The sequence below is a fragment of the Sus scrofa genome, chromosome 15 (assembly GCF_054392235.1).
Source record: "Sus scrofa isolate SSC_HxYL_T2T_F1_AM1 chromosome 15, Sscrofa_HxYL_maternal_Yorkshire_Landrace_v2.0, whole genome shotgun sequence".
NCBI classification, from domain to species: domain Eukaryota; kingdom Metazoa; phylum Chordata; class Mammalia; order Artiodactyla; family Suidae; genus Sus; species Sus scrofa.
In genome coordinates, this window is record NC_139397.1 from 149,866,436 (window position 1) to 149,894,351 (window position 27,916).

At 53.7% G+C, this 27,916-nt stretch overlaps 2 protein-coding genes and 1 long non-coding RNA gene across 7 annotated transcripts in view; 2 read left to right on the forward strand and 1 right to left on the reverse strand.

Moving 5' to 3' along the window:
* Window positions 1–27,916, forward strand: part of AGAP1 (ArfGAP with GTPase domain, ankyrin repeat and PH domain 1) — a 558,467-nt gene that overhangs the window by 86,953 nt on the left and 443,598 nt on the right. The gene's annotated exons all lie outside the window — the stretch shown is intronic.
* On the reverse strand, window positions 9,376–22,792 carry LOC146396216 (uncharacterized). Its single transcript, XM_084998794.1, has 4 exons — window positions 19,691–22,792; window positions 11,284–11,363; window positions 10,713–10,876; window positions 9,376–10,177 (listed from the first exon to the last, which is right to left on the reverse strand). Exons 1-4 carry the CDS (start codon window positions 19,907–19,909, stop codon window positions 9,723–9,725), a joined length of 918 nt encoding a protein of 305 aa, XP_084854920.1. The 5' UTR covers window positions 19,910–22,792; the 3' UTR covers window positions 9,376–9,722.
* Window positions 10,705–17,038, forward strand: LOC110257047 (uncharacterized). Its single transcript, XR_002339212.2, has 3 exons — window positions 10,705–10,952; window positions 11,294–12,136; window positions 12,385–17,038. It is a non-coding gene; the product is annotated as an uncharacterized LOC110257047 (long non-coding RNA).

The window sequence follows — 27,916 nt, forward strand, 5'->3', positions numbered from 1 at the left end:
GAGGCGGAGCGGGGAGAGGTGGGCGTAGCTCCTCCTCGAGAGGCTCTCAGAAATTTTGGGATCCCAGGAGTACGTGTTTTTTTTTTTTTTTTTTTTTTTTTCTTTTCTTTTCTTTTTTAGGGCTGTACCCACGGCATGTGGAAGTTCCAGGCTAGCTGAGTCGGAGCTACAGCTGTCGGCCTGCACCACAGCCACAGCAATGCAGGATCCTTAACCCATGGAGCGAGGCCAGGGATCGAACCCGCATCCTCATGGATACTGGTCGGATTCGTTTCCGCTGCGCCCAGTGGGTTCCTTAACCCGGAGTTGCCCACAGCTGTGGCTCAGATTCAGTCTCTGGTTGAGCAGCCTCCATCTGCCTTGGGTGTGGCCATAAAACTTAAAAAAAGAGGCAGCTTAAAATCAGTTTTAGAGTGACTTAGAATGAAATGAATAAACTTCCACTGGGGCAGGGGGAGAATTTATTTTTAGTTTTTTAGATCACATTTTTCCTGCTTTCTTTACATGGTAAATGTTTCTGATGAACTTTGCTAATACAGATTTTTGCTCTCTTTAAGCAAATGATGTCTGCTAAGTGTGTAATATAAAGGTCTTTTCCCCTGTGTATGTATATATGTGCTTATGTATATGTGCCAGGTATTTTAACTTGGAGATTTTCAAAAAAACCTGCATTCAAATAATGTAGGAGCGGTACAGCCATGTGAAGTAAAGGATGAACCAGTATCTGGGTTAATTCCTTGTCTGTCATAACTATATGTCATGGTAAATAACTTTCATTTTAATTGTGGATTCACATGCAATAAAGATATTTTTAAGTGATGTAAAGGAGATTAAAATATTTCAGTGGAAACCCGGTGTATTTTTAGTCTCATGTGGACTTTTAGTATTTGAGCTCACGCAAGACACAGGATAGGTGCTGACCTAGTCTTTAAGATACTGCCCCCTGCTGGTGATGAAATTTATTCTGATACTGTCCTTAGCAGTAAAATTGCATTTTCCCCCCTATTTAAATATTATTTTTTCTTATTAAACCTGATTAAAGAAAAATGGAGTCAGCCGTGATCTCCTTCCCCATCTCGCTTCTCCTCCGTAAATGCAGGAATGGCTTTCTGGTCTCTCTGCTGTTCGGACTTTTAAAATGATTATACGGTCCTGTCACCTTACTTTCTTTTTCTGTCCTTCCTTCAGCTGACCCGGGGAGCACTTCTCTGTGCTGGGCACCACCACCAGCGTTCCATGGGCAGTTTTTTTAATTTAAAGGATTGGGAAGAGGACGTGTAGTTTTCCAGATTCTTTTTCTCATGGATGTCAATACAGCTATAAACAAACGGAAATAATTTTTAAACGAAACTCGATCTCAGCCCATTCAGAGGAGGTGGCTGGAGTGAGGACTCCTAGATTTGCTTTGACAGAGAGGAAGAGGGTTGGAATGAGGGACAGGTGGTCTGTTTGTCTGAGACCCTCGGGATGTGGGGGAGGGGACAGGCGAGACAGGTGTGAGCTGTGCCTCTTTCAGGCCTGAAGAACTCTCTCAGATTTCCCCGGAAAGGGGAGTCAGGGGAAACGGGAGCCCCCCCAGAGAGTCAGGGGGCAGCGCTTGACTGGGACTGTGCCCTGGAGGGGGAATGGAAGTCCAGACCAGCAGCCGGGGGAACGTGGGTGGAAAACTGAGGATTTGCTGGCGAGCCGGCCAGCGTGGTTACGCCGCCTTGAAAGCTGCTCCCAGGCTCAGCACGAATGCTTGGAGCCCAGGCTTAGAAAAGCAGCCCGCTACTCGGCCTGCACACTGAAATACAGTCTCAGAACTGCAGGGTTAGCGGAGTCTGGAATCCCCCTAAATGATGGATTGTACACACTGATCCACTGTTGCCTTGATTTGCCTGCTCATGTGGCTTCAGTTTTGTGAAATAAGTGATGCACCTTCAGTGATGCTCTGATGTGTACCCAGGTGCAGCAGGGCTCCGTGGAGTGGTCGGTCTCCATTATTAAAGACTTGAAGCCTGACTTCTTTGGGGCTCATTTGCAGCAGCCGCCGGTAGGTGGAGGGCGTGAGACGCCTAAGCCGAGGGGACGGACCGTGCTGCCGCTTCCGGCTGCTGTCAGTCCAGTGCTAAACCCAGCGAGCTCAGGGGTAAATCCCTGCAGAAACAGCTGAGCTATTTATAGGTGGTGGTTTCTATGAAATTAATGCAGACTAGCTGTTGACAGCCATAGGAAGTGGCAAAGTCTATTTTAGAATGTCTCTCTTTGGAAATGAAGAAAAATGTTTACCTTTATTTGCCTCCCTAAGAGCCGTTGAAGAAAAAAATCAGCATAAGCTGGGGTGTTTTTCGACTGTGGAGGAGAACCCCAAGGGCAAAAGTGTCCTCTTCAGACAGAGGAGGCGAGGGCGTGGTGCTTGGCATGTCGTCTGCACCTGTGCCAGGTGTTTCTCGAGCCTGGGCGGTTCCGTCCTGGATGTGGCTGTGCAGAGGCACCGGCTGCCCGGGTACCTGCGTGCTCAGACGGCAGAGCGATGCTGCGATTCGCTGGAGACCTGGAAGCACCACCTTTGCTCTGATTCCAGCAGCTCGTCTGCTGGGCTGGGAGAGCTGGGGGCGCCGGGGAGACTCTGGGGTTCCTGGCCTTTGGGGGTGCTGCAGGTGGTGGGGCTGCCCTTGATGGGATTGTGTCAGCAGATCCGGAAGGTTAAATCAACCGTGAGAACCGCAGCCTTGTAGATTTCTCAGAAACCTTGGAGATAAGCTCTTCCTCCTCCAGAAAAGCAGCATTTCCTGAGGTCGGTGCTCGGGACAGAATTGTGTGTGTGTGTGTTTGGGGCGGGGGCACTCAGGTGTGGAAGCCCTAACCCCCACCGTGCTGGTGATTGGAGATGGGCCTTGGGTCAGGAGGGGGCCTCTCACGATGGACTTCGCTTCCGTAGAAGAGGAGACGGGGCAGGGGGCGCACATCTTCACCACCCAGCAGGCACCCCTGGCTTTGCTGCCTTTTTGGTCCCTCTTTCTTTCCTCCTTGTGGAGTGGCTCCTGCATCTCATGGGGCCAGAGCCCTGAACCCCAGGACACCCGGGAGCAACGCCTCAGCTCTGTCTTGTGCAGGACTTCCAAGGAGACAGTCCCGGGCTTCGGCGCATACCTGGCTTCTGCCGTGCTTTGCGGTTCTCGACAACGTGCCCAAAGCTAGTTTGCAACCTTTGGATCAGCCAACTCGAGACTCAAAATCATGGGTTCCTGTCATGACTCAGTGGGTTAAGAACTCGACATAGTGTTCATGAGGATGTGGGTTCCATCCCTGGCCTCACTTAGTGGGTCAGCGATCTGGCGTTGCTGCCAGCTGCAGTGTCAGTCACATAGGCAGCCAGGATCCTGCATTGCTGTGGCTGTGGTGTAGCCTGGCAGCGGTAGCTCTGATTCAACCCCTAGCCCAGGAACTCCTATATGCAGCAGGTGAGACCTTAAGAAAAAAAAAAAAACAAAATTGCTAACTCAGTTTCAGTGACATGAGAAGGAGCCACTTAATCTGACAGATGGGGTGCTTTTTGGGGAGTCCAAACATATGTGATATTTTTATTTTTTACTGAATTACATATTGTTGACTTCAACAATATTCGCTTCAGGTGTACAGTACAGCAAATCAACATTTTTATAGATTATACTCCATTTAAAGTTATTGTAAAATAATGGCTATGTTTCCCTGTGCTGTACAGTGCGTCCTTGGAGCTTAATTTATTTATTTATTGCTTTTTAGGGCTGCACCCGAGGCATATGGAGGCTCCCAGGCTACGGGTCCAATTGGAGCTACAACTGCTGGCCTCCACCACAGCCACAGCCACACAGGATCCGAGCCATGTCTGTGACCTACACCCCAGCTCACGGCAATGCCGGATCCTTAACCCACTGAGCGAGGCCAGGGATTGAACCCTCATCCTCATGGATACTAGTCAGATTCGTTTCCGCTGTGCCAGCGGGAACGCCCTTATTTTTAAAAAACTTTTAAATGGATTTATTTTTTCCATTATAGTTGGTTTTAGCTTATTTATTTCCTACCACGTCGTCTGCCTCTTAATCCGCTGTCCCTAACCTGTCTCTCTCCCCACTCTTAACTGCCGGTTGGTTTTGTGAGGCTGTGAACACAGGGGCTGCTTTTGCTGTAATTAACTGAGCGGCTCCTCTGGTGTGACAGTCGCAGTAAGCGGGGTGGCCCAGGTCCTGTGTGTTTGGGGTACAGACCGCCTCAGGCTGTGGGACATCCCAGTTCCCCAGCTACTTCTGTTGGGCTCAGCGGCAGAGTCATGAGTTTTTAAAGATAATTCTTAAATGTTTTTATGCCGAAACGCTTAAGCCCCAGAGGTTAAGCCCCGAGGACCTCTGGGGAGCCCGTGCAGGTGCTGCCCCTGTTGCTGAGTCTGTCTCCGTTTTCCGAGCCTCGCCCATGAAGATCAAGCAGGGCCTCCGTGTGAGACGGGAGTTTTTAGGAAACGTGGGCTTGGCAGCGGCCTTGCGTCGGAGCCGATGGTGCCTCCCGGAGCTGAAGCTCTGACTAATGCAGGCGGAAGCCCGAGCAGGTGGTGGGTCCCTGGGGGGTGGGGGGCGTCCACCACGGAAGACGTGACAGGGGCTGGAGAGTTCTGGAATTGTGTGGTGCTCAGGTCTGGTGGCCCAGGGGGCGTGGGGGAGACTCACTGGGGGCCCTCGTCCCACCCCCAGGGAGGCACAGGGCGTGGGTTATTCCTCTTTTACGGGCAGAGATGAGCTGGGGCCTTTTTCCCTCTCACTTGCTGTGTGCCCTGGGGGGAGGTACCTTTATTTAAGAAGTGTGTGGGGAGGTCCCGTCGTGGCGCAGTGGTTAACAAATCCGACTAGGAACCGTTAGGTTACAGGTTCGATCCCTGGCCTTGCTCAGTGGGTTAAGGATCCGGCGTGGCCGTGAGCTGTGGTGTAGGTCCCAGACTCGGCTTGGATCCCACGTTGCTGTGGCTCTGGTGTAGGCTGGTGGCTACAGCTCCGATTAGACCCCTAGCCTGGGAACCTCCATATGCCGAAGGACCGGCCCTAGAAAAGGCAAAAGGACAAAAAAAAAAAAAGAAGAAGCGCGTGGACAGCGGAGTCTTCATTCACTGACCTAAAGGTTGGGGGCTGCGCATGGGCTCAGCTGCTTACACTCTGGCTCTCGGGACTCGGGAGCAGAGGTGGCTTCCTCGGGTTGATGACTCTTTCCTGCCTGCGGTGGGACGCACGGATGAGCCCACTGTCGCAGCAGGTGAAAACGCATCTGCCCGGGGGCCTGTGGACGCGGTGCTACACCCGCTTGGAATTCTCCCTGTTTTGACTCATGGAGAACTTGAAGCAAAAATAGAAGCTTGTAGCTGCTTCTGGAGGGCCCGCACCCCCGACGAGAGCTACGAGAGCCTCCTGCGTGCAGGTGTGTGTTTTCAGCTACCGGGGGAGTGTGAGCTGGAGGGAGTTACCCTGCATGTGGCTGGCTGCGTGTGTGTTTTCTTTCTTCCTGCCCCGGTTTTGCCCAGAAGGAGTCAGATGACCGAGAAGGTGGGGCCGGGGGGCTGGGGAGGGGGTCTCTGCCTTTGGCACTGGCGCCCCTTCCCGGGGGTGGGTGGAATGCAGGGCGAGCTGTGGAGGACCTCGGGGAGTTTGCTTTAACCACGCGGCCAAATGTCAAGACTGGCAATTGCCGGTGGCTTTTCCACATGTGCGAAGTGACTACAGAAACACGTGAGGCTTTATTCTATGACTACAAAAGGTAATTGAGCATAAAACTTCCCCAGCAAGTCAGGTGTTGTACAGAGTGGTCACTCGGCTGTGGGAGACTACGCATGACCTCAAGGATCCTGCTGCTGCTCGCCCAGCTACAGAACCTTCCAGAAATAGCTTTAAGAGCTCCTTCATCAGCCCCAAGACAGAAACCTGCACAAACGCCCTAACAGTCTGATGAAGAAATGGGCAAAGGACATTTTCCCAAAGAAAACATGCAGAGGGTGAACAGGTGCGTGAAAAGATGCTCCCCATCCCTGGTCCTCAGGGAAAGCATGACAGTGAGATGCCGCCTCCACTTGTTCAAATGGCTTTTATCAAAATGGCAAGAGGCGGACATTGGAGAGGGCGAGGGGAAGAGCCAACTGTCCTGCACTGTTGGGAATGGAAATTGGTGCGGCCGCTATGGAAACCCGTATAGAGACTCCTCAGACAATTAAAAGTAGAACCACCATGTGATCAATAATCCCACTTCGGAGGCCTGTGTACCAAGGAAATGAAAGCAGTGTGTAGAAGAGGTGGCTGTTTGGAGTTCCCGTCGTGGCGCAGTGGAGATGAATCCAACTAGAAACCGTGAGGTTGCGAGTTTGATCCCTGGCCTCGCTCAGTGGGTTAAGGATCTGGCCTTGCCGTGAGCTGTGGTGTAGGTTGCAAACACGGCACAGATCAGGGTTGCTGTGGCTGTGGTATAGGCTGGTAACTGTAGCTCTGATTGAACCCTTAGTCTGGGAACTTCCATGTGCTGTGGGTGCGCCCTAAAAGACAAAAAGTGAAAAAAAGAGAGAGATGGCTGTTCCCCTATGTTCATTGCAGCATGGTTGACAGTAGCCATGACATGGAAGCAACGTACCTACCCATGGATGGATGAATGGATAAAGAAAATGTGGTATATGCACAATGGAATATTATTCAGCCATGAAAAAGGAAGCCCTGCCTTTCGCAGAAACATGGATGAACCTGGAGGGCATTGTGCTGAGATCAGAAACAAATACAGTATGAACTCACTTGTATGTAGAGTCACAAAAAACTGAACTTGTGGAAACAGAACGGGTTGGCGGTTGCTAGGGCCGATTGGGGCGATGTTGGTTAAAGGGTACAGACCTTGAGCTGTTAGATGAGTGAGTCCTGGGATCGAATGTGTAGTGTGGGGGCTTACCAGTCCTGTATCCTGTGCTCCAAAGGTGTTAAGACAGTAGATCCTAAATGTTCTCACCGGGCAAAAAGGGCAACTGTGTGATGGATGGAGGTGCTGACTCCCCTGCTGTGTCATGGTTTTACAGTATCTGTGTGTATCGGATCACTGTATTATAAATGTTAAACTCACATTATCTGTCAATGATATCTCGATAAAGCCGGGGGAGAAGAAACTGGAGGGCCACCTGTGGGCGTCACTCCCACAGGATCCTTTAGGGACCTCACTTGTTCTGCCCGGCCACCCCTTGGCTGGCAGGCTTGGCTTCTTCTCTGAGATGAGAAGGCACCGCTCCCTAGGATACTCCACAAAAGGAGCACCGGCCTGCGGCTGGCACCTGCTGGAGTCGAGGTCAGGAAGATGGGGCGGGATCTTGTGGGTGGGTGGGGACAATGCCGTACCCGGGACACAGAGGCGGCAGAGGCCACAGTGGGCCAAGAAAGCGAGGAAAATCCATCTGTGTAACTGACTCAGGCCGGTGCCGGTGTCGAGCGGAGGTTTGGAAACGGGTGATTCTTCCGGACGACTTTTAAGAAAACGAATAGGCATAAATTGCAGCCACAGTAAACCTCAGGCTGCCAACCTCAGAGCGCTAGAAATAGCCCCCAGGGAGCGCCCCCACCCCTTTGTAGTCAGTTGGGTGTTATTCAGCAAATAAAGGTTCAAGTCCTGTGCCTCACATCCAGAAAAGCCACGAGAATGGAAATACTCTGTAACTCATTTGGCAGCAAAGCCAGACCTGCCTGATGACTTAACACAAGGCGGTGGTGGCCTCTGCTTACCCCTCTGCCTGTGACGACTGGCGTTTCTCTGCGCCTGGCTCTGGGCTGCCCCAGTAAGGGCGGGGCACGAGGTTACTTCTCTGTGGTCTCAAGTCCCCCCCTTGCCCGTGTGGCCATCCCACCTGCCGGCTGGTGGGCACATCATCTCAACTGGTGGGCACATCATCTTCTCAGCTGTTCAGGCCCCAAACCTGGGTAACGCACAGCACTCCCCTTGGTCTCACCATCCCCCCACATCTGGTCAGGCCAGGACAACCCCGCCCTGGTTCCCTCCTCGGCGCAGGAGGGGTCCTGAAGCCCCTCCCACCATCGCACCCCTCCTGCGGGCGGTCCCCTGGCTTTCACCCTTCCTGCAGGGGGCTGTTCTCAAGAGCTTCCAGGTGAGGTATAAAACTCATCCGTCACGTCGCTGCAGAGCTTTGCATATGCGCAGTGGCCTCTGTGTGCCCAGGACAGACGCCGGAGGCCCCACCAAGTCCCGGGAGCCCATCTGTCTTGCGCCTGCTCTTGAGCACAGAATGGTTTTTATGGTTAAGTTCTTGGGGAAAAAAAAAATCAAAAGACAAATATTTTGCAACATGTGAAGTTCACATTTCAGCATCTGCATTAAGTCACAGCCACGCCAGTGACTTAGGGAACTGCTGTGGTTCGTGTGGCGTCATCAGGGTTGTCTTTGAGACCGAGGCCTTCCGGACACCCTTGAGGGTTTCCTGGCCTGAAAAACCTCAGCTGTTTGCTGTCTGGGGCCTGACGGGAGAGTGGTGCCAGCCCTGCTCCAGCCTCCACTCCAGCCAGGCCGCTTCTTCCTCCCTGTGCCTGCTCTGGGCTTGGGCTCGGCTGTGCCCTCTGCCTGGAGAGCCCTTCCTCCTGCCCCGGTCCCTTCCTTCAAGTCTGGCTCCCCCTCCCTCCCAGCTCGGCACCGTGCTGGATCCCCCTCACCCACCCCACCCTCCGCAGCCCCTCCGGTCCTGGTTTCCAGCACCGTCCCTTTGGACACACTCACTGCGCGTGTTTCTCTGCTGCCGCGCTGCCGCTGGACTCTGAGTCCCGAGGACCCAGGTCTTTGCCTCTTGGGACCCAGACACCAAGATCAGAAAGGCTTTTCAGCCTCTTGGTGAATCTGGTTATAGCCCATAACAGCCTGCCCTGAGATCGGGCGCCCCCATTTTTGATGAAAGCAGAATTGGTTTTCATGAGCTCAGCATCCATCCTCTAGTGGGGAGGGCTGGTGAGACGGCATTCCTGATGGGGGAGGGAGTTCTCAACAGTTTGGAGACCAAGTCCTGCTTCGATGAGACCCTCAGCAGGGCTTGTGGTCTGAATGTCCAGTATCACATCCAGAATGAGCCTTTTTCCGGAAGAGAGAATTGGGCATCGCAGTGAATCTTGCAAATGACCGAGAGAATCACAAGCCAGTCCTAGGCGAGTGATAGCAGAAGCACTTACTGATGCCATGGAGTTTCAAAACAGGAAGCAGTAGAGTTCCCTGGTGGGTCAGCAGGTTAAAGAATCTGGTGTGGCCACTGCTGTGGCTGTGGCATGGGTTTGATCCCTGGCCCTGGCACTTCTGCATGGCATTGGTGCACTGCCCCCCTCCCCCCCAAAAAAACCCCCGAAAACCAAGAAGCAGCACTTTTGTTTTTCTCTTTTTACAGCCGCACCTGCAGCATATGGAAGTTCCCAGGTTAGGGGTCGAATGGGAGCAGCAGCTGCAGGTACACACCACAGCCGCAGCAATACCGGATCCAGGCTACATCTGTGCCCCATGCCACGGCTTGAGGCTATGCCAGATCCTTAACCCACTGAGCAAGGCCAGGGGTCAAATCCACATCCTCAGGGACACTATGTCGGGTTCTTAACCCACTGAGCCACAGCGGGAACGCCCCAGCAGCGCTTCTTACAATGTGTGCAGATCTATTCCCATGCATTATCTTTTTTGTCTGGTGAGGCTGGGAGGTGGGAAGAATGGGTATTAAGTTCTTATTTCCATCCTCTGGGTGGGAATACAGGGTCAGGTGGGTGAGGGGATTTCTTTTTTTCAGATTCTGAAGTAGCAGCGTTGGGACCAAAGTGAGTTCCTGTGTCTCCAAGCCCAGAGCATCTCTCCCTGGACCCCAGGCTGCCCCCAAACCATGCGGGGGAGGGTCCTGGGAGGGGCCACGAGGTCTTACAGAGGCCCAGGGTCCGCTTTAGCCAGTTGATAGGTGGGTTCTGGTTAACCCGTCGCGCCCTGCCTCCAGCCGTGCTTGGATTGCCTTTACCTTCTGACATGGAAAGTCCGGCTGACTCTGCGGAGAGTCGGCAGCTGTTCAGTGGAATCGTGTTGGTCCCCCTTTGGTGTCTCTGCGGGAATAAGGGGACCCACGGAGCCCAGAGCAGCAGGAGGGCGTCCTGGGTGTCGGGGATGCGCCAGGAGCTGCAGGCCTGGCGCTTCTCTGTGGGGAGAGGGACTGTGGCTCAGGGGCCACTCTTGGCCTTTGTTTCACCTGTCACCTGAGGGGCTGGACTTTGGGCCTGGCGGGCCCCCTGCGGGGGACGGGTTGGAGACTCTGTGGAACTCTCTGGAGCCCCAGCCTCAGGCATCCTCCTGGAGGTGGGGCAGCAGAGAGGGCACTGCTGCCCCGCTGGAGGCCTGGGTTCCCAGGCCCCGAGGCCCTGAGCTGGGAACATTCTTTGAGGTTTTGTGAGTATTTTAGACTTTTTAAGGATAGATAACATCTAGATGCTGTGTTCCACCAAAACAAATATTGTTCTTTTGAAAATATGTTAGACAAAAAAGGCACCCAGATCTGCTGAGGCTGCTTAGAAACGCATCGGTGGACGCCCGCTGTGCCCCAGCGGCCGCCGGGCTGCCCTGGCTGGCGGGCCCTGGGCCTCTCAGGATGCCCGGTTTCAGGGGCGGGGGTGGGGTGGGTTAGGCTCCGCCTCCCGGGCTCAGCGGGGCTCAGCGGGGCTCTTCGCTTTGCTCGCCTGTGTTTCTGTCCTCACAGCCGACTCCCCGTAACGTCCCCTTGCTGGGTCGCAGGGTCGCAGGGGAGGGGCGCTGGCGCGCAGGCCGCAGGCCGTGAAGTCGGAGCCAGCTGGCCGTGCTCCGTAAAATTCCACGGCGTGTGTTTTTTCCTTGTAATCTGGCTCTGGAAAGAGACCTGCTGGTCAGAGTTCCCAGCTGAGCGGTCTTGGCAAGGATGCTGCGGGTGTGGCCCTTGGAAGGTGGGGCCGTCCCAGGCCAGGGCCCTGGGGATGCGCGGGATGAGGGTGGCCAAGCCCTGGGCAACCCCCCACTCCCACCCCGCCCCCGGCAACCTGGTGACGGCAGGCTTGCCGGGCCTTGTGTGCCTCTGCCAGCGCGGCCCGCCTCGCCACCTGCATGCAGGGCTGGCTGTGGGGAGCCAGGGTGCTCGGGGAGGTTCCGGGCTCAGGTGGCTTCTCTAAGGCCACAGGCCCCGAAATAGTGGAGCCAGGGCGGGAGCTGGGTCTGCTGATTCCCGAGGCCCCGCTGCTACCCAGCCGCCGTGTAATAACTGGCCGTCTCTTTACTTACTTGTTTCTAGTGGGGTTGAGGGGCGCAGTTGTCCATGACCCGTAACTGCGGGAAGATCTCGAAGTCCATGTGTTGGAGGCCTGGGAGGAGCAGGGGCAAGAACGAAGGTGACGTCGGAATGGGGGGGGGGCTCCGATCCGGCAAAACCCACCCTGGGTCGTTCAACCTGTGTCTTTCTCTTTATTTTCCCAGGAACCCCTGACCACTTGCGTTTGGTGATAGTAGCCATAGCAGGCGTGTCTGCTGTGGCTCAGCGGGTTAAGAACCCATTTAGCGTCCATGAGGATGCAGGATCGATCCCTGGCCTTGCTCCGTGGGTTGAGGATCTGGTGTTGCCCCAAGCCGTGGTTGTAGGTCAGAGATGCGGCTTGGAGCCTGCATTGCTGGAGCTGTGGTGTAGACTGGCAGCTGTAGCTCTGATTCCAACCCGAACTTGGGAACTTCCATATACCGCAGGTGTGGCCCTAGAAGGAAAAAAAAAAGAAGCAGCAGTACTTGTGGAAGTGGTAGTAATAATAACGGTGAGGTGACGGCGGGGTTTTAGGAGTAGAGCGCCGACCTCAGAGGCCACGGAGACGGGAAGCCGGGCCTCAGTTCTGCAGAGAGGCATTTTGCGCGGAGCTTTGTCATTTGGAAGGATGCTTATTACAGAGGGCTTTGTGGTATCCCTTCCTCCTTTTTCCTCAATTGTGGTGGTTTTCTGTCTGGCGTGGGCAGCGTTTGTGGCCAGGTCCTCTGAAGCAGCTCTCCGAGCACTGATGTTCATTGTAGGACAAGCTGTGGGAACCTGGGAAGAGAAAGGAAAGTCATTTGGCCTTGAAGTGACCAGCGGCGCTTGGGAGAAAGCAGTGAGGTTGTGTCCCCAGTGGGGTGGGGTGGCGGAGGGGGAGCTGGGGAGGGAGACTTAGAGAAATAAAAGTGAATGGGGGGGTGGGGGCGCTGGCGGTGCAGTGGGAGGGAGTGGACACGTTTGCAGCTCCTGGCTTCTTGCCTCGGGGTGGGTGAGCGGAGACCTGGCCAGCTGCGCAAGGTCAAGTCACCGGGCTGGGGACAGGACGTGCCTGGCCGACCATCTTTGAAAAATGGGTCTCTCTTTTCCAGGGGGCCAGTGTGAGCCCAGTTTGTAGGAGTGCCAATGCCTGGACCACAAGGCTAGGCTTTCAATCCCTGTAGACCCTCTTGGCAGCGTGGACCTCAGCTCTTCTGGTTTGTCATGGTGCCAAGGTCAGCAAGATGCAGGGCTTCCACCTGAAGGCAGCTGGTCCCACCCCTGACACCCGACGGGGCTTTTGTCTCTTCTGACATGACGCCTTTCAGATGAAGGAAAACCACGGCCGTGCTCTGCTCCCTTTCATTCGCTGGCCGCCCTGCCCAGAGGCGGGCATCCTTTAGCCTCGTTCCTGATGTTGCTGACGATGGGCTGGGATCATTCTGCCAGCTCGGACTGCTCTCCCACCCGCATCCGGGCACCTGCTGGCATTGTGCTGCACCCTGGGGTGACGAGCGGTGCAAGGCCTGGGTCCCGAGGAGGTCACAGAGGCGGGTTTGTGGGCCCCGGAGGAGGAATGTGACCCTCGACGTTCATTGTAACACCGAGCATCTGCATCCATAGACGCCCCTCTTGTTCCCTGGCCTCGTGGGTGGGAGCCAGAAATGGGAGCTCGCTGGGCCCGGGTATCTTATGAGGATGGAATGGACTGGGGCAAGCAAGAGGCGGGTGTGGACTAGGCCCCTGATGGGACTCCCTGGTCCGGTTCTCCCTTCAGCCTTGGACCAGGGCACTGTGGCACTGCATATGCCCTGCTGTGCTGTGTAGCTGTGCACACTGCCTTGCCTGCCTCTTTGCCCCATTTCCTGTCCTGGAAAGACGGGGTGATCCTTAGAAGCTGCGAAGAACAGTGACATAACCCGAGAGCTATTTGAGTTCTCGGGCGGAAGATGCTTTATAAGCTGTCTCTGTAACTGGCCTGGACAGCAGAGCTGGGAAAGGAAGTCCAGCTTCTCACACCTTTTTGCTTTTTAGCAAAAAAAAAAAAAAAAAAAAAAAAAGAAGGGAGAAGAAGGAAAGATGCTGAGAGGCAGCTTTGTCCCTTTTCGGGAAGAGGAGACTCTGAGCCCCTCGGAGGATCAACCCCCAGGGAGCTGTGAGTGGGGGGTGGCCTGTCTGCTTCCTCGGGTCTCAAGCCAGGCTGCTGCTCTGGGACCGTGAGACGTAAACCCAGTAGGAAGAGTATCTGAGATGACAAGATCAGCCTGTCATAATCTCTGTTCAAAAACTCGCTCATTTAGAAATGATGCGGTACCTAATTTTGGATTAAGCAGGTTGCTGGGCATTTTCGGAGGGTGGCAGACACTGAATTACATCCGTGTAGGTGACATTCTGGTGGCCTGGCCCTGGGACCTGACCCCCTTGGGGCCTGAATCTGCACCGCCATCCCGAGCTGCCTCCCGGCTCTGACCCTGGGCTCCCCCAAGCCTGGTCTCTGTTGCATCGCTGAAGTCAGAGGCTGGTGGCCCCGTGAGGCCTGCCTTCCTAAGAGCCACAGGCATGGCACTTCCTGACGCCTGCTTCCGTCTGCCCCTCTGTTCCTGAGCCATGGTTCCTCGGTCTACACCAGTGACATCTACTTTTTTGTTTGTCTTTGCTGCCTCTCGGCTGTAAGACCAAAACCACGTTCATATTTCAAAGTTGTGGTCATTCTCGATACAGCCGTGAGTGTAGCCTTTATGCCTGAGTGTCTTTGGGGAGCTGATTTTGGGTGGAGTGGTCTGCTGGGAGCTGCACCCATGGGCGATGACACTGGGTGGGGGCTCTGTTCTGCACCCGGGATTTCCTGCTGCGGTGCAGATAACTGGGGGACTCAGCCCTCAAACACGGCCTCAGGTGTCAAGCTTACCTGTCGTGTGTGTCTGAACAGGAATCCAGGGCTGGTTGGGTCTCCTCACGGATGAGCGGGAGATTGAGCCATTACAGGAGGGTGAAAATACAGCCTTGAGTTCCAGCTAAAATTTAGCTTTGGTCTTCATTCCTCCCCCCCCGCCCGTTTTCTTCCTTTTTAAGGCCACACCTGCAGCTTATGGAAGTTCCTGGGCTAGGGGTCAAGTTGGAACTATAGCTGTGGCCTATGCCAGAGCCACAGCCGCACAAGATCTGAGCCACATCTGCGACCTACGCCACAGCTCACGGCAATGCTGGACCCTCAACCCACTGGGCGAGGCCGGGGATCGAGCCTGAGTCCTCACGGTGCTGCGGCAGGTTCTTAGCCCACTGAGCTACAACAGAAGCGCAAAAGAGTATTCGTCCATTGTAAACGGGATCTGGAGTTCATACTTCCGTAGACGTGTCCACACAAACATGTTTACGTTCCTGGCAAAGAAACACGTCCCTTTTCCGTCCCAGTTTTGGACGGGATGCGTCCTTCAGGGGCTGAAACCACAGCTGGGGCACTGGTCAGAGCCCCAGGCCCAGTGCGCCTCCTCGTGGGAGCTCCGCCGTCTGCGGTGAGGTTGATGATGTGAAATTACTCTGGTCTGCAGCCTGCGGTCTCACCGGGGCCCAGCCCGGCTTGCGGTCTTGTCTCAGTGTGATCCTACCTCCAGCGCATTCTCAGGACTTTGTTTCCCGACTGCTGCTGCTTCTTTTTTTTTTTTTTTTTTTTTTTGGTCTTTTTGCCATTTCTTGGGCCGCTCCCGTGGCATATGGAGGTTCCCAGGCTAGGGGTCGAATCGGAGCTGAGCTGCCAGCCTACACCACAGCCACAGCAACGTGGGATCCGAGCCGCGTCTGCGGCCGACACCACAGCTCACGGCAACGCCGGACCCTTAACCCACTGAGCAAGGGCAGGGATCGAACCCATAACTGCATGGTTCCTAGTCAGATTCGTTAACCACTGCGCCACGACAGGAACTCCTCCCGATTGCTTCTTGTTTCAGACTTTGGCTTTTCTCAGTGAAGCCCCGGGGTCTGCTGTGTGTGTGTGACGGAGGAGCGGGTTGTGCAGGTTTAATTTTCTCTCATCTTGGTGGGACTTAGGGATGCTTTTTTTTTCCCTCCCCAACTCGGGGTGCTTGTGAATGGCCCTGTTCTCCTGGCTTGTGCTGGTGCCTCTGCACGGAGCTTCTTTAAAGTGGGCCCTGGATGCCCCTTTGTTGCATGCAATGCATGGACACAATCAAAGGGCCAGGGCTGCGGTAAATAATCCAGGTCAGCTGGGGCTCCTGCCCCCAGGAATGGGACCTTGGGGGCAGTGCTGGCAGTGCCCAGACCCACGGATCAGTCTTTGCCTTGGAGCTTGTTCAGACTGACACGTCCTCACTTACGTGGTCACACACAGGTGCTAAGGGAGGGAACGTGACCTTGGATGGGTTTCCCTCTGACCCCTGGGGACCTGGAAACCTGTGAAATTGGTGTAGGAAGAGTCCTGGTTGCCATGAGACAGTTTGGGTGTCTCAACAGCACATCCAGGGTCATTGAGCTGTGGTGACCGTCCTGGGGGTTCTCCCCAGATGTGCACGTGGCAGCTCACACCTGCTTCTACCGTGGGCTTGTCCTGCCGGCCAGCACTGTGCCCTTTCGGGTGTGCAAGCCAGCATCCGGAGAGTCTGGCCGCTGCCTCCACGCGGACTCTGAGCGCGGGTGGCTTGGCGTCCTGTGTCTTCCCCTTGTTCTGCTTTCTCATCAGGGCTGTAGCGGCGTTCTCACCGATGGGCAGGAACTTGGACGCTCGGTTGCCCAAGGGGAGCAGATACACATAAGTTGTAATGAAAAATATCTTTTTCCCTTTTTTGGCTGTCCCCGTAGCCTCCGGAAGTTCCTGGGCCAGAGATCGAATCTGAGCTGGTGCCGTGACCTGTGCCACAGCTGCAGCAATGCTGGATATTTTAACTTGCTGCACTGGGCCAGGGATTGAACTGGCACCTTCGTAGATAGGGACAGGCCGGATCATTAACCACTGCGCCACAGCGGGAACTCCTGAAATAGTTTCACACTGAATACTCTTCGTATGAGATGTTGAGGCAAGCGGCCTTAGGGCTGTAAGTACCTTGGTTTGGCAACTCATTTTACAGGAGAATGGGTTCCGCCTTGCTATCTAAACTTGTTTATATTTAGTGCATCTGTCAGAAGCCCTGTCCCCCAAACCTTTCTGCTTCTGTAAATGAGAAGGATTTCATCTACTTGAATAGAAACCGTGCATTCAGGAGCTATGTGAAGAGCCTACTCCCCTGGCAAAGATCCAGGCTAGGGAAAGGGTGTGTAGCTCAGCCCCAAAGCATTCTTGCCCATGGGTGCACTCTTTTCTGCTCTCCTTTAAAAACTGCTAGAAATGGGAAAAGAGGGAGATTAATCCCAGGTACGCAGAACTGTGTTATTGCTCACTATTCCAGGTGATCTCCTGATAAATTCAAGGAAGTCTGTAAAATAAGCTGGTAATTATTTTAAAATGTTCCTTTGTGAATGTGCCTAATTGGTGCAGCTTCCCCATAGAACCTGCCATTCCCAGGAGAGGCTGTAATTAACACTGAATTAGCATATAGCAGCGGGGTGTGGTCTGCGGGTGTCCCTGCCCATCTGCTGGGTGACACCTGGCTGGCAGTGGCCTGTCAGAGTTCTCTGTCACTTAGGAATGCATGGATGTGTCAAAATCCTTGGTATGGTTTTCTTCTTACAATTAAAAAAAATGTATGTATACACACACACAAGTATGCACACATACGTACGTGTATGTTTTGCTAAATAATCACGAAGTCCTCTAAATTTTCTGCATTGGTGTCTGTTCATTTATTCATTCATCACATTTTTTTTTTCTTTCTTTTTTTTTTTTTTTTTTTTTTTGGTCTTTTTAGGGCTGCACCCATGGCACATGGAAGTTTCCGGGCTAGGGGTTGACTTGGAGCTGTAGCTGCAGGCCTACGCTACAGCCACGCCAGATCCATGCTGTGTCTGCAACCTACACCACAGCCCACAGCAACACCAGATCCATAACCCACTGAGCGAGGCCAGGGCTTGAACCTGCGTCCTCATGGATGCTAGTCAGATTGGTTTCTGGCTGAGCCACGACGGGAGCTCCACATTCACCAACTATTTATTGAGCATCTGTGAATGTGCCTGGCAGCCTTTTGGTGCTGGTGTGCTGAGGCGGGCGAGGTCTTTGGCGTCTAGAAGGGAAGGTGAGGTTGGCCAGAGTCTCCCCCGTAACCTTGCAGTTCAGTGAGGTCAGTGCTGTTTGGGGGGAGGGTGCTGGGGGTGCTCAGGCCAGCATGGGGACAGGAGAACGGCCCTTGGGGAGGGGGACGACCCGGTGTAGTGGGCTGCTGCTCTTCTTTCTGTCTCAGTGGAGGCAGGAGTGCGTGTCTTGCAGGAGTGGGCAGCGTGTGCAGAGGCCCCGTGCAGGAAGGACGCGTCTGAGGGAGTGGGAGGCGGCTCGCGGAGCTCGGCGGGCAGAGGATGCTGAGCGTGGACACGGTCAGGGGCTTGTCCCTTATGAAGCCTGTGGAGCCGCGGGAGGTCTCTGGTGTAAAAGCTCCGTCAGTTTCGCTCACCTCGGGAGCATTGAGGGTCCCTAGGAGTGCGTCATCCCCCTGCCCCCAAAACCTGGCGTGGGGTTTGGGAGGTGCCACGCACGGGGGCAGGGACACCGGTGACCAAGCGGTTGGGGAAGAGGCTGGATCCGCTCCCGCCGTGTTGACGCTGAGCGCAACCACGAGCTGTCTTTTTCCATTGTCTTTGCCTCGTAGGAATGACCTGAATTGTTGAGCTCAGACGTTCTGTCTGCTTGGAGCCCGTGCCCTGTGTGACATTCTCACAGCAGATGCGCTTCTTCCAACACCGCCCCCCCGCCCCCGGCTTGTGGGAGGTGCACTTGGGAAGGATGTGTGCACGTCGTCGGGCGAGGGCTTTCCCTACCGATTGCTTCTCTGCTAATCACAGCGGGGGAGGGAAGCCTCTGACCTGACGGTCCGAGAGGGTGACACACGCTCTGCTCCTTCACGTGGTCCCAGGTGGGCGTCATCAGGCCTGCGCTCTGCAGAGCTGTGTCCCCGCTTCACGTGGACACCCGGGGTCACGCCTGGGAGTCAGGGAACCAGACATCACTGGACCTCTTCTTTCCACTTTGGCTGCCACCTCTGACCGACCCCACGGAGGAGTTTGCCAGTATCGTTAAAGCTGGAATGCTCTAAAGGGACCTAAAATGGGAACGGTCCCATGCTTTACTCACAGCCCGAGATGTTTTTCCAAAAGCATTATCTCTCTAGTGTTTCTAGGCAGAGAATTTATGACATTGTGCCTCAATTTATCTGTAAGCCTGGATCAGATGTAGGTTTGGCGTTACGCTCATTTCTGAGCCATTGTAACCTACTTTCAATGCCAAGAGGAAATATTTCAAGGCCGTGGGGTCAGCTGTCCCCTCTTCTCCTGACTTCACAGGATAACTATGCATTTGGCCTCTCTCAGGAAGCTGGGTTATTATGAAACTAGGTCAAGTTATTGTTTTTCTCTTTCTGCCTATAGCCATTCCAAAGGCAGCCTCCTTTCCTCCAGAACAACTCTTCTTGAAATTTGTGTGTTCTTGGGATGGCCCTCAAAGGCCGAAAATGAAAAAAAGAGGTTTGCCTTGCCAACATCTGGACATCATAAACACTTTAAGCAAAATTAGAAGGCAAAGAGAAGACTGGGACAGTATTTACAAGGTGTGGCAAAGGATTATCTTTTATATGTAAAGAGTTATTATAAAACAATAAGAAAAAGAAGTCCCCCAACAAAAGGAGCGGGCACAGATTCACAGAAAGAAATAAAGGGGCAAATAGTAGGCAAATATATTTAACTTCATCAATTAAAGAACAGCTAAAATGATGAGGTGAAATTTTCACTTTGTTAAGTGCAGTATTAAAAACTAATGAAGACTCCGTATTGGCAAGGGTATGTGGAAATGGGTTCTAGTCTTAGTCCCTTCCAGCTGCTGTAAGAAACTATTCCACAAACTATTTTTCTTTTTAGGGCCACACCTGCAGCACATGGAGGTTCCTAGGCTAGGGGTCGAATCAGAGCTGCATCTGCTGGCCTGTACCACAGCCACAGCAACACCAGATCCGAGCCACATCTGTGACCTGTGCCGCCGCTAGTGGCAGTGCCGGATCCTTAACCCACGGAGCACGGAGCACGAGCCAGGAATTGGACCCGCATCCTCATGGACATTTATGTCGGCTTCTTAACTTGCTGAGTCACAGCAGGAACTCCCTTCAGCACACATTTCTAAAACAAAGGACCCTGGAGAGTCTGAGCTACAAGGGACTTTGACCCCCCACCCCACCCTCAGCCTTTTAAAGGCGAAAGCTTCTGGCATCCTCCTGGATGCTGGTTGGGTGCTTAACCTGCTGAACCATAATGGGAACTCCCTGGGTGACTTACGAACAAGACTGTATATCTTGTACTTCTGGGTGGAAGTCTGAGCTCAGGGTGCCTGCATGGTTGGGTGAAGGCCCTCTGCTGGGTCCCAGAACCCTCCTTGTATCCTCCTGCAGTGAAGGGGACAGGGCAGCTCCCCGGGGTCTCTAATAAGGGCAGGAATTCCGAGGGCTCCGCCCTTATGACCCAGTCACTTCCCCAGGCTCCACCTTCTAATTCCATCAGCTTGTGGTGGGGGGTGGGTGCCTAGATTGCAACCCGTGAACTTGGAGGGGACTGTCAGACCACAGCATGTCCGTTGTACATTAGTGGAAGGAATGGAGATGAGGATGGGTCTTTTGGGGGGAAAAAAACCAAAACGGACACAATACAATAAAAGCCTTGCAAGTGTAGGACCTTTGACCGAGCCGTGCCTCTCCTGCCCACCAGCCCTGAACTCTGCTGCCAGTGCCACCCGAGAACGGAAGCACTTGGGTGAGTGGATCGGAACCCTCCTCACGGGTTTGTGGCTTCTGGCCCCACGTGGGGCCTCACCGTGCCCAGCTGAGGTCATCTTGACATCGCTGAGTGCCCGGCACGGCGTGGACCTGTGTGAGATTGCCCTGAACAGACTTTCAAAAGCAGTAGAAGAAACCCTTTCTGGAACATACTCATTAAAAACCCGCTTTGCAGTGAGCTCAGGAAAAATGGACTTTGTGTTGCATCTTCGAAGCGAGCGGAGATGTGTTGTGTAATTTTAAGTGCCGTCATTAACTTCCCCAGAGATGCTCGTCAAACAAGACAAATGCGAATCTTTAATTTTTTTTTTTTTTTTTTAACTTCAGATGAATTAAAAAGCCAAAGTCACACCACTTCCCCGGGGATTGGGCAGGGCTCACATTTTATGAATTTGCAGTGAGGAAGGGAAATATTTGCTTTCATTTTTGGCATGCTGCAGTGGCCTTACCAGGGGACTGGAACTTTAATTTTAAGGATTAATTGAAATGTAGGAAAAAAAGCATTCTGGAAACACAGGCCAAATGTATGTGACGAGATGAGAAACAGCATTCAAAACTGTAATTTTCAAACACGAAGTTAAAATGTCCTGAGAATTAAAATTTTGCTCTGTCCAAAGCACAGACAGTTACTCTTTTATGTGCAAACATTTTTGAAATGAGGGGGCTTTAAGAGGAGGTGGGAAAATGGTTAAAATAATTAAGCCCCAAAGCAGGGCTCTGTTGGCTGCTGCAGCATTTGCTGAAGACTGTGACATGAAGGATTGGGTTGAAACATATTGTGCCTTTGAGGGGTGTGTGTGTGTGTGTGTGTGTGTGTGTGTGTGTGCGCGTGCGTGCGTGTGCATTTTGTTTTCTTTGGTTAACTCTGAAATCAGATTGCTCCTAAGCCAGTGAGGGGGTGTGTGTGTGTGTGTGTGTCTTGTTTTGTTTTGTTTTTTTTGGTTAACTCTCTGAAATCAGATTGCTCCTAACTAAGCCAGTGAGGGTGTGTGTGTGTGTGTGTGTGTGTGTGTGTGTGTCTGTGTGTGTGTGTGTGTGTGTGTCTTGTTTTGTTTTTTTTGGTTAACTCTCTGAAATCAGATTGCTCCTAAGCCAGTGAGGGTGTGTGTGTGTGTGTGTGTGTGTGTGTGTGTGTGTGTGTGTGTGTGTGTGTGTGTGTGTGTGTGTGTGTGTGTGTGTCTTTTGTTTTTTTTGGTTAACTCTGAAATCAGATTGCTCCTAAGCCAGGGCGTACCATGGCTGGTTTGGGGAAGTGCGTGAACTCACGTTTGAATTTGCAGTGATTTGGAAATCTGAGTCCTGCTGGCATGGTGGTTCCAAGCAGGGCGAGTGAGTTAAATGAGTGGAGTTATCAGCATTTCAGGAAACATCAGCCTGGCGCACGTAACTGGTCTGATTTGGGGAAAAATCAGCGTTCGGGAGGTCCAGGTCTTTCCTGAAGTACACGTATAGCTTTTGTAGTGTTGCAAAATTCAGGCAATATTTGGTCCCTCTCACTGATACTGTGGCTGTGGTTTGGAACCTTCTGTGTTCATTTGTAACTGTGACCTTGGGGAGTTCCTGTCTTGGCGCAGCAGAAACAAACCCGCCTAGCATCCATGTGGACGCAGGTTCGATCCCTGGCCCCACTCAGTGGGCTAAGGATCTGGTGTTCCCGTGAGCTGTGGTGTAGGTCGCAGATGTGACTTGGATCTGGTGTTGCTGTGGCTGTGGCGTAGGCCAGCAGCTATACCTCTGATTCGACCCCTAGCCTGGGAACCTCTATAGGCTGTGGGTGTGGGCCCTGAAAAGACAAAAAAAAAAAAAAAAAAAAAAAAAAAGGAACTGTGACTTTGGGACCCAGGGCTCCATTTCTTGCTCATCATTATTGAACCACAGGGGCTGAAAAGCTGCAGTAGGTTTTTGTGGGTGATTTTCGGGAGCAGTTGGCTTTTGTGGGCTCCTCTCTTGGTCTGCCGAGCCAGTACAGTCTGTGATTGGGCATGTGGTCTCTTCTTGCAATTGAAGCCCTGATCTGCCCAGTTGAATTGGCTTCGTACAGTTTGCTTCTTTTCTGACTTTTCTGCAGGCCCATTTTATATCAATAGAAACTCTGTCAGACATTGTTCGCGTGTGTATTTACAGGCTTCAGAGGAAGGCCTCATAGACCGACAAGGCTTTAGTTATTTTATCTTTTTTCATGAATAAGAGTCATCATTATGCTTATATTTGGACAATGTAGCATAAAAGCTGAAAATGAGAAGACTTTTAATTTTAATAGTTCTGTTGGGGTTCCCATTGTGGCGCAGTGGAAATGAATCTGGCTAGTATCCATGAGGATGCAGGTTCGATCCCTGGCTTCGCTCAGTGGGTCAGGGATCTGGCATTGCCGTGAGCTGTGGTGTAGGTCACAGATGTGGCTCGGATCCCGCATGGCTGTGGCTGTGGTGTAGGCAGCAGTTGTGGCTCTGATTCGACCCCTAGCCTAGGAACCTCCATATGCTGTGGGTGTGGCCCTAAAAAGCAAAAAGAAAAAAAAGTGTTAATTACTATTATTAATAAACTCTTGATAGTAATATTTAAGTTTTACCAAATTCCATTTAAATGATGTGTATAATCTCATTTAATCCTCACCAAAATAATAATATCAATAACCTAGTAGAAAACAACAGAAAATCTGGGAAAGTAAATCTGGGAGACAGAATACTGGTCCCCAAAGATGTTCAGATCCTAATCCCTGCATCCTGTGGCTTTGCGAACCTACAGACATGGTTTAGGCCCCATCCGTGGGAGGTGAGTCTGGCTGATCCAGATGGACCCAGGGTAACCACGGCGGTCTTTGCAAGAGGAGATGGGAGGGCCAGTCAGGGATGGAGAGGTGACAGCGGGTGCAGAAGGTGGACTGACCGAGTCGTGATCTAGAAAATACGGGCCGTCTGCAGAGCTGGAAAGGGCAAAGGGCCTCCAGGAGGGGTACACCCTGCCGACACGCGGATTGTTGCCTGGCTGTAAGGGACGAAGAAATCTGTGTAGTTTGAAGCCAGTGAGTTGTGATTAGAGCAGCAGTAAGAACCCAGACAGGAAGTGCAGGACTTACTCCTGGGCCGTGGTGTCCCCTGAGCTCACGTGTCCAGCTCACACTCGGGCGATCCCTCCTGCCCTGTGAGGGGGCCCCGGGGCTTTGTCCAGGGTGTGGGGTCCAGGTCTGTGCTGGCTTCCGTGTTCCTGAGCCTCGGCATCTGCCGGGCTGGTTGCCCTTGGCGACACGTCTCAAGGAGAACCCGCTGTCCCCGCCGTAGTGGTTTGTCCTCCCGCGAGGGTGCTGCCTGCCTGGCCTCTGTGGCACCTGCTCTTGGCTCTCAGGGACCTTACCGCTCACTGCTGAACCCTCCCATCCCCGAGCTGAGCCTCTGCACCTTGGGAATCAGCTCTTGGCACCCTGGTCCCTTCCGGGCAGCAGCATCTCTCAGTGGGTCACGGCTGTCCTCCCTCACAGCAGCCTGGAGGAGCCCTCACTCTCAGGTGAGCCAAGTGTGACCCTCTCTGGCCGAAAACCTGGCTTTCAAGGCGTCACGCAGCCCTTGGCGCCCCTGGCCCTCCCCTTCTGCTGTCACCTTGCTGGTTCCCCAGTTGTTGCCCCATTAGCATGCTTCAGACACCCTCCTGGCCACTGGCGTTTTGCACGGTTTCCTGTCCCTGGACCGCCTTTTCCCGATGCCCCTGGGGCTCAGCCCTCACTTCCTCTGGCCTCTTGGCAGCCACCCCAGCCCCTCTCCTTACCCTGCTTCCTGATTCTCCTGAGATCTTCGCTCCCTGGCACCTGCTCTTATCTGCCCCTGGATGGCGCGTAAGATCCCTGGGGGCTGCTCACTGCTGTGTCCCCAGGTCCTGGACCAGAGTCCGGCCCCAAGTAGGTGCTTTATTGCCCAGTGCGTGTTACGGACGCAGGTGAAGGAATCTCACGTGGGCTCTGGTTTCCTCTTAGTTGTGATAACTGAGTCCTGACTTTGATTGCTGACAGCTGGCATCCTTGCCCTCTGATGGAGAGGGGGGTGGGGCCCGGGGCTCTGTTTGCATCTTGCCTCTACCCCTGATGGGCCGGGGGACCTTGGGAGGGTCACTCCCCGTGTCCATTGCTCCGTCCTGTGCTAGCAGTGGCCGTGCCTGCTCTTTGCTGTGGGCTTGTGTCCCAAGTCCTTGCAGACGAAAGAGCCACAGCTGTTCCTTTCTTTGGAGGTGCTCCCAGTGTGGCGGGAGGGAGCACAGTGACTGTTTCCCCCAGGGAGTGGCTGGTGCCCCCCAGCTCTGTGATCTCGGGGTTGGGGGGGCGGTGCTGAGAGGGCAGCTGTCCTGGCGCCCAGCCCCCCCTGTGGACCTTTCTTCCCTGCTGCCTCGTGCAGACTCTGTCCCTTTCTTGCCGCCGATGAAGCGGAATTTAAAGGTCACATCTCCAGCTAGCGGGCACCTTGCTGCTGACCACTGAGCTCCCGCTGGCCGCTTTGGAATACCCTTGCCTTTCCTTGGTGTGCGGCCATAAGTCACCCGTAGATAGAAAACTGTCCAGAATGATCCCGGGTGCTTGGTTTACTTTGGGTGTTCGTGACACAGAATACGAGGTAGCAGATGCAGGGTCAGCGGTTAAAAGCGGATGTCTCGCCTCACACGTTGAGAGGAGACCTTCCCGCGTGGTCCCGTCCATCTCTCCCGTGGCTTTATAGCCTGTCTGCTGCGGTTTAGACCGTCAGCAGGTTCTGGAATGAGCTAATGGATTATCCCTTCCACCCTCTGGCCAGTCCGTGGTCTGGGGCGTCCTCCCCCTCCAGGGCTCCCGTGGCCTGTGAGGGGCATGCCCCCTCCCTGTGCGCCACCTGTGCCCGGGGTAGTGACTGGACACTAGGTCTCATGTCTGAACTCGCTCTGCAAAGCCAGGTGCAGTGCGGTCTAACGATAGCTGGTGGTGGGGACCGTGGTGGCCCTGGCGGTGCTTTCTTCAGCTGGCCTCCAAGGGTCCTGCTGGGGGACTCACCAGAGTCACCTTTGACCCGGGGCCAACGTGGGCTTTGAAAACCAGACTCGGAGTCCCGGGGCCGCAGCAGAGTGGGGCGCAGCAGATCCGCGGCCATTCACTCAGGTCTCCCGAATTATTTGGTCCCTAATTCGTGTTCGAGGATGCTTATCAGCGGTGCTGTGGGCCAGGCTGTGTTCTGGGTGCTGAGTCATTTACTCCAAACCCTCTTTACAGGATGGTTTTAGGAAATGCCACGTGTTACTTTGTGCACGTAGATACACCAGTCAGTCCTCGTAGGAGGTTACATTGAGATGTAGCTCATCTCTCAGCTTCGAGGAAGGACCAGGGAAGGCGTGGGTCCTGGGGGGCTGGAGGGAGCGGGCGGGGGTAGCATGGGGCAGCGGCGAGGCCATCCGTTTGTACCTGCGTCTGTCCCGGGGCTGAGTGCGTTCTCCTGTTGCCGGCTTGCTGCTCTCCTGGCGCCCCCGCTGCGGTGTTTTCACATCAACGGGGCTCTCCCTTCCTTCGGAGCTTCCAGTGCAGCTGCGGAAACAATGCATCTGCCTTGATCGAGGGCTCCGGGGATTCGTGGCTGTGGGGCCAGCTGACCTCTGCTTGTTGATGTGGTGCCCTGCGCTCAGCCCGGGCATCGGGGGCGGCCTCCTGCACAGCCTAACACGCGCCGCCTCGTGCCAGCCAGGAAACATTAGCAAAACACGTTTGGGAATCTGCAAAAGAGTTCATTTGGAAATAGCGGGTTCCCAGGCTTGGCGTGTTGCGCACGCGGTGGCTTTGAGAGTTACAGCCTCAGGGTTTCAGGGTGACGGGAGCTGTTCAGGGGCAGGCCCTTTGCTGGTCCTGTCCCCGTGTTGCTGGGTCCCCACCCTGGGGTCCCCCAGCCGGCTGCGTGCACTGCGGGCCTTCCTGCACGGCCGAGCGGGCATGGAAGGTGAGGCAGCTGTGTTGGAGGCCTATGATGAACACGCCCTTCTGGAAGCTTCCCGGTGACCTTTGGGGCGTGTTAGTTGACTTTTGGCTCTTCCTGACGTTAGACGTTTTCAAATGAAGGACACACTTCTCTCCGCCCCCCTAAGTTCTTACTTTCTACGTCTGATTTTTCTTGAGGTTTGGCTGGCGTGTTTTTCGGTGTTTAGGAAACACCTAGTATTGGTCTTATGACAAAAGGTCATGGTTAATAAGAGAGAGCACCCGAGAGGGTTATTTTGTTTCCGCTTTAAGGATAATTCCAGCACGAGCTTGCCTCATGGGTAGGTTAGATCACACCAAGTGTGTCCACACGCGCGGCCTCGGGGGGTTCTGTCACGGCTAATTACTAACAGAAGAGCATGGGACTGTGGCCAGACACCGGCTCTGCAGCCGCCACCCCAGTGCCTCTGCTGAAAGGAAACTTCTTAGCCGTCCAGAGAACCTTGGATCCTCCTTGTTGGAAGCGTTCCGTGGTCTAGAGCCGAACATCCAGAGGGAAGGCCGAGGTGGGTGTGATCATGCACCTGCTTCACCAATTTGTCGACGTTTGCTCCCTCCGTGGCGGGTGGGGTCGTGCGTTTGTGAAAGAAAACATGACACACGCCGTGGGAGGGCCCCCCGCCCCCGCGCTGCTCCGCGCACGATGGCTTGTGTCTTTTCGGCCCACCTCTCTTCCGACGGTGACTTGGGTGTGTGTCCTTAGTGCATGGAGATCCATGGGTGTCAGAGCCGCCTGGGTTGACGCACGGAAGGTGGCCTTCTGCAGCTTGGAAAAGAATAAAACCGTGTTAATACCTGGTGTTCCAGTTCTTTCATTTTCCCTACTTTAGAATTTTAATTATTTCATAGTTACGTATTTATACATTTCTTGAAACCTTTAAAGGATTTTATTTATTTACTTATTTATTTATTTTGGGGGCTGGGCCCATGGCCATGTGGAAGTTCCGGGGCCAGGGATCGAACCCTCAACATAGCAGTAACCAGAGCCGCAGCAGTGACAGAGCCGGATCCGTAACCTGCTGAGCCACCAGGGAACTCCTGAAAGATGTTAGATATTAAAAACATTTCTGTGTGTGTGCTGTAACATGAGTGCGCATGAGTTAGAGGGGTGTGTGTGTGTGTGTGTGTGTGTGTGTGTAGAGGGCTGAGGGGATTCACAGGGGAATTTGGCCTCAGTGGGCCTGGGGGTGGGGAGGGTGGGGTGATTGATGGGAGGCCTCTCCAGAATTGGGCAGAAATAACGGAATACAGTGTGTACACGCTCCATTTGATGGGTTAGCGGGAGACTCCCCTGAGGCTGGTACGGCAGCATTTGGTGCTTGGCGGAGGGAGTGTGTGCTTTTTTTTTTTTTGGCCCTAGCATGCAGCAGCTTGATGTGGGATCTCAGTCCCCAGACTAGGGATGGAACCTGGGCCACATCAGTGAGAGTGCAGAATCCTAGCCACTTGACCACCAGGGAGCTCCCCGCTATCATTTTTTTCAAGTACATGTGTACCTAGAAATCTGGAAGGATGTACATCGGAATGGTAGTGGTTGTGACGGTGGGTTTTATCGGTGCTCTTTTCCCCCTTTTATTTTTTTTTTCTTAAATATATACTCCCCTTTACCTCAGTGATCACATTGCTTTTATAAATAAAGGTGTTTAAAAAGGAGAAGCTTGGATGACAGTGGCGTTTTCTTCTCTAGGGAACAAAACATGGTTGAAGTAAGAAGCCCTGCAGAGGTCAGGCAGCGCTTTCTGGGAAGGGCCAGATGGT

Bases quoted from the DNA above. Each gene is read 5' to 3' on its own strand.
- LOC146396216 (XM_084998794.1), bottom strand. From the start codon at position 19,909: ATGGAATTAGAAGGTGGAGCCTGGGGAAGTGACTGGGTCATAAGGGCG. The intron at 10,877-11,283 runs GTAAGTAAAGAG...GTCTCTTTCCAG, and splicing joins CTCAACCCCACTAGAAACAA to AGCCAGATTACAAGGAAAAA. The intron at 10,178-10,712 runs GCGAGCAAAGCG...CTCTCCCCACAG, and splicing joins CTGTGAGGACAGAAACACAG to AGAAGCGCCAGGCCTGCAGC.